The 3584-nt window shown below is 42.7% G+C and overlaps 1 protein-coding gene across 1 annotated transcript in view; it reads left to right on the forward strand.

Moving 5' to 3' along the window:
• LOC113473828 overlaps window positions 1–3574 on the forward strand; it is a gene marked incomplete at both ends in the record, with an annotated part of 19946 nt that extends 16372 nt beyond the window's left edge. The window contains one exon of the mRNA XM_026833272.1: window positions 3203–3574. Coding sequence (XP_026689073.1) covers window positions 3203–3574 — 372 coding nt within the window. The remainder of the gene's footprint in view (window positions 1–3202) is intronic.
• Window positions 3575–3584: the final 10 nt, after the last annotated feature.

A 3584-nucleotide genomic window follows, 5' to 3' on the forward strand; every position in this document is an offset into this window, starting at 1 on the left:
TCTAGCAATCCCTTGCAGGTTCGCTCAGTGATTTTACCAAAAATTGCTTCTGACCTCACGTCCAATGTTCCGGCTTCCGTACTTCAAGAGTATGGTCATCTTCAGCTGGCAGACCTATCATACACTGATAAGAAAATTAGTTCACATATTGATATGCTGATTGGTGCTGAACATTACGCTGATCTCATTATTTCTTCTCATCCTATTATCCAAGGAACTCCATCCGCTATTCCCACTAAGCTAGGTTGGCTTCTCATGGGAAAAGTCAGTGAAAACTCCAACTTCACTCCACAGACTCCGTGTACTTCTCTCTTCATATCTGAAATTGAAGACCCGGTGGAAACACAGTTGCAACGTTTCTGGGAAATAGAGGAAGTAAATGAAAATGTTAAAATCAACAATCCTGAAGATTTAGAATGTGAGGAACATTTTTCCAAAACTCATTCAAGAGATGAAACTGGAAGATATATTGTTCACCTTCCATTCAAAACTAATGGACCCCCTAACCTGGGATCAAATCAAGAACTGGCTTTTCAACGTTTGAAAAGTTTGACTAAGAGATTGGATAAAAATCCTAGTGTGAAAACCTTGTACCAAGAGAATTTACAAACCTACTTGGATGCAGGACATATGGTAGTGGCTGAAAAACCTACAGACTATCTACTTGTTCATCATGGTGTCTACAAGGAAACATCTTCTACAACTAAATTGAGAGTTGTTTTTGACCCAAATACCAAGGGTACTAACAATCAAAGTCTCTCTGACTCTCTCATGGTTGGACCCAAACTCCAATCTGACATTGGAGACTTGTTGATTGCTTTCAGGCTGAATGCCATAGCACTGACTAGTGATATACAGTGTATGTACCGTTCTATCTGGCTGGCAAAACCTGATCGTTCGTACCAACATATTCTGTGGCATGACGTGTCAAACCTACCAATTGAGTATGAGCTCACAACTGTGACTTTTGGACTACCTTCCAGTCCATATCAAGCTCAACGTGTATTGAAACAACTTGTGACTGATGAAGGAGAGAAATATCCGTTAGCAGCTTCCGTGGTTGACAAGGACATTTATGTCGATGATATTATTACGGGTGGCAAAAATGTCTCGGAGGTCCTGGCATTGCGTAACCAACTGATCTCCTTGCTTGGAGCTGGTGGGTTCAAGCTTCGCAAATGGGCGTCATCAAATCATGATGTCATTGCTGATCTGCCGTCCGAGGAGTGTGAGATGTCTCATTCCTTTGACTCGAGCGAAACCATTAAATTATTGGGTGTCAAATGGTGCCCAGCGGATGATGTCTTCTTTTTCACCGTTTCTCCCGAATCTGAAGTATTAACCAAAAGAAAAGTTTTGAGCATCGTGGCGTCCATTTATGACTTAAATGGATATCTAAGTCCAGTAACAGTCTGGATGAAAGTCTTCATGCAAATGTTGTGGTTGGAAAAGAATCTTTCCTGGGATTCCCCTTTGTCTAAAGACCTTCAAGACAAATGGAATACCTTTTCTTCTCAATTACATCTTCTTAGCAAAATAAAGCTACCTAGATACATTCTAACTGAGAATGTTAAAACTGTGGATCTCCTAGGCTTCGCAGATGCTTCTGGTGCAGCCTATGGGGCCGTTGTGTATCTTCGCGTGTGTGATTCTTCTAATCATGTGACTACCCATTTGGTGAGGGCCAAGACCCGAGTTGCCCCTCTCAAGGTCCAGACCATCAACAGACTAGAGTTATCTGCTGCATTATTACTGGTAAAAGTAATAAAATCCTTGGATTTTATCCATGCCAGGGTGAAAATCAATGAAGTATATTTGTTTTCTGACAGCTATACTGTGTTGTCATGGCTGAAAACTCAACCTTTCCGTTTGAAAATTTATGTGGCCAACCGTGTGGCACAGATCTTAGAATCAACCAAACCAAGTCAATGGAGACATGTATCTACAGAGAAAAATAGTGCCGATCCTGCCAGTAGAGGCCTTCTGCCCTCTCAATTGGTGGATAATAACTTGTGGTTTAAAGGCCCAGCGTTCTTACGTTCAGCTCCTGATTTTTGGCCAAAGCCTCTTGATACTGTGGAACAATGTCTTCCAGAATTGAAACCTAGTGTCAATGTTCTTGTCACCGAAACCAAAGATGACTATCTTGTGAATGTGATTCAAAAATTTTCCTCCTTGGGGAAGCTCAAGCGAGTAATGGCCTATGTGCTTAGGTTCATCCATAACCTTCGGAAACCTACTGAAAGGAATGTCAGTCATCTTTCGGTGGAAGAGATCGAACAATCTATGCTTACCTGTGTAAAGATTTCACAATCTTGGTATCTGTCTGATGACTTGAAAGCAGTGGAGAAGGGGAAATTATGCTCTTCAAATCTACAATCACTATCTCCTATTATCAATTCCATGGGGATACTAGCTGTGGGGGGGAGATTGACTCACGCACCTCTTCCTGAATCAGCCAAGCACCCGATATTGCTCCCGAAGATATCTCATTTAGCAACCTTGATCGTGTGGGATGCCCATGACCGGACCCTACATGGTGGACCAAAAGTGGTTCAGTCTGTTATCCAACGTCAGTGGTGGATAATTGGAGGGAGAAATCTAATTCGTCAGCTGCTCTTCAAGTGTATCTTTTGTTTCAAAATGAAACCCAAAATGCGTCAGCCTGTTATGGCAGACATTCCGATTTCTCGCTATAGTCAAGGACGCCCATTTATCAATGTGGGTATCGACTTCGCAGGACCCTTTACATACAAGACTGGCCCAAGACGGAATTCACCATTAGATAAATGCTATTTCGCCATTTTTGTATGCATGGCCACCAAGTGCCTTCACCTGGAACTTGTAAGTTCCTTGTCTACTCCAGCGTTTTTAGCCTGTTTGGATAGATTTGTTGGACGACGTGGACTACCGACCTGTTTGTTCACTGATAATGGCACAAATTTCCAGGGTGCCGCATCCTATCTCAAGGATGTTCAAACCTTTTTGAAGACTCATAGTGATGAAATTGTGCATCATCTACATTCCAAGGAGATAAAATGGCAATTCATTCCTCCTAGTGCTCCCAACTTCGGAGGATTGTGGGAGGCAGGCGTCAAGTCTGTAAAACATCATTTCCGGCATGTTCTCGAGGGACATAACTGGAACTTTGAAGAACTGAATACGTTCCTGATCAGAATCGAAGGAATTCTCAATTCTCGACCACTCTGCGCTATTTCTTCTAATCCTAACGATGGAGTGGACTATTTATCTCCAGGCCATTTCCTCATTGGATCCCCGCTTTTAGCTCGACCTGAGCATGATTTTAGTGATCAACCTGTTTCACATCTAAAACGATGGGCTATGATCACCCAAACCACTCAGTCCTTCTGGAGGAGGTGGTCCAAGGATTACCTGAACTCTTTGATCCAACGATCAAAATGGACCAAGTCAAGTGATTCTGTCAACGTTAATGATATTGTCATTATCCAGGGACAAAATTTGCCCACTCAAAAGTGGCCTTTGGGAGTTGTGACAAAGGTTATGCCAGGCGCAGATGGGGTCACTCGGGTGCTGGAGTTACAAACCTCCAAGGGCACCTTGAT

Source organism: Diaphorina citri, unplaced genomic scaffold, assembly GCF_000475195.1.
Source record: "Diaphorina citri unplaced genomic scaffold, Diaci psyllid genome assembly version 1.1 scaffold120209, whole genome shotgun sequence".
Taxonomy (NCBI): Eukaryota; Metazoa; Arthropoda; class Insecta; order Hemiptera; family Psyllidae; genus Diaphorina; species Diaphorina citri.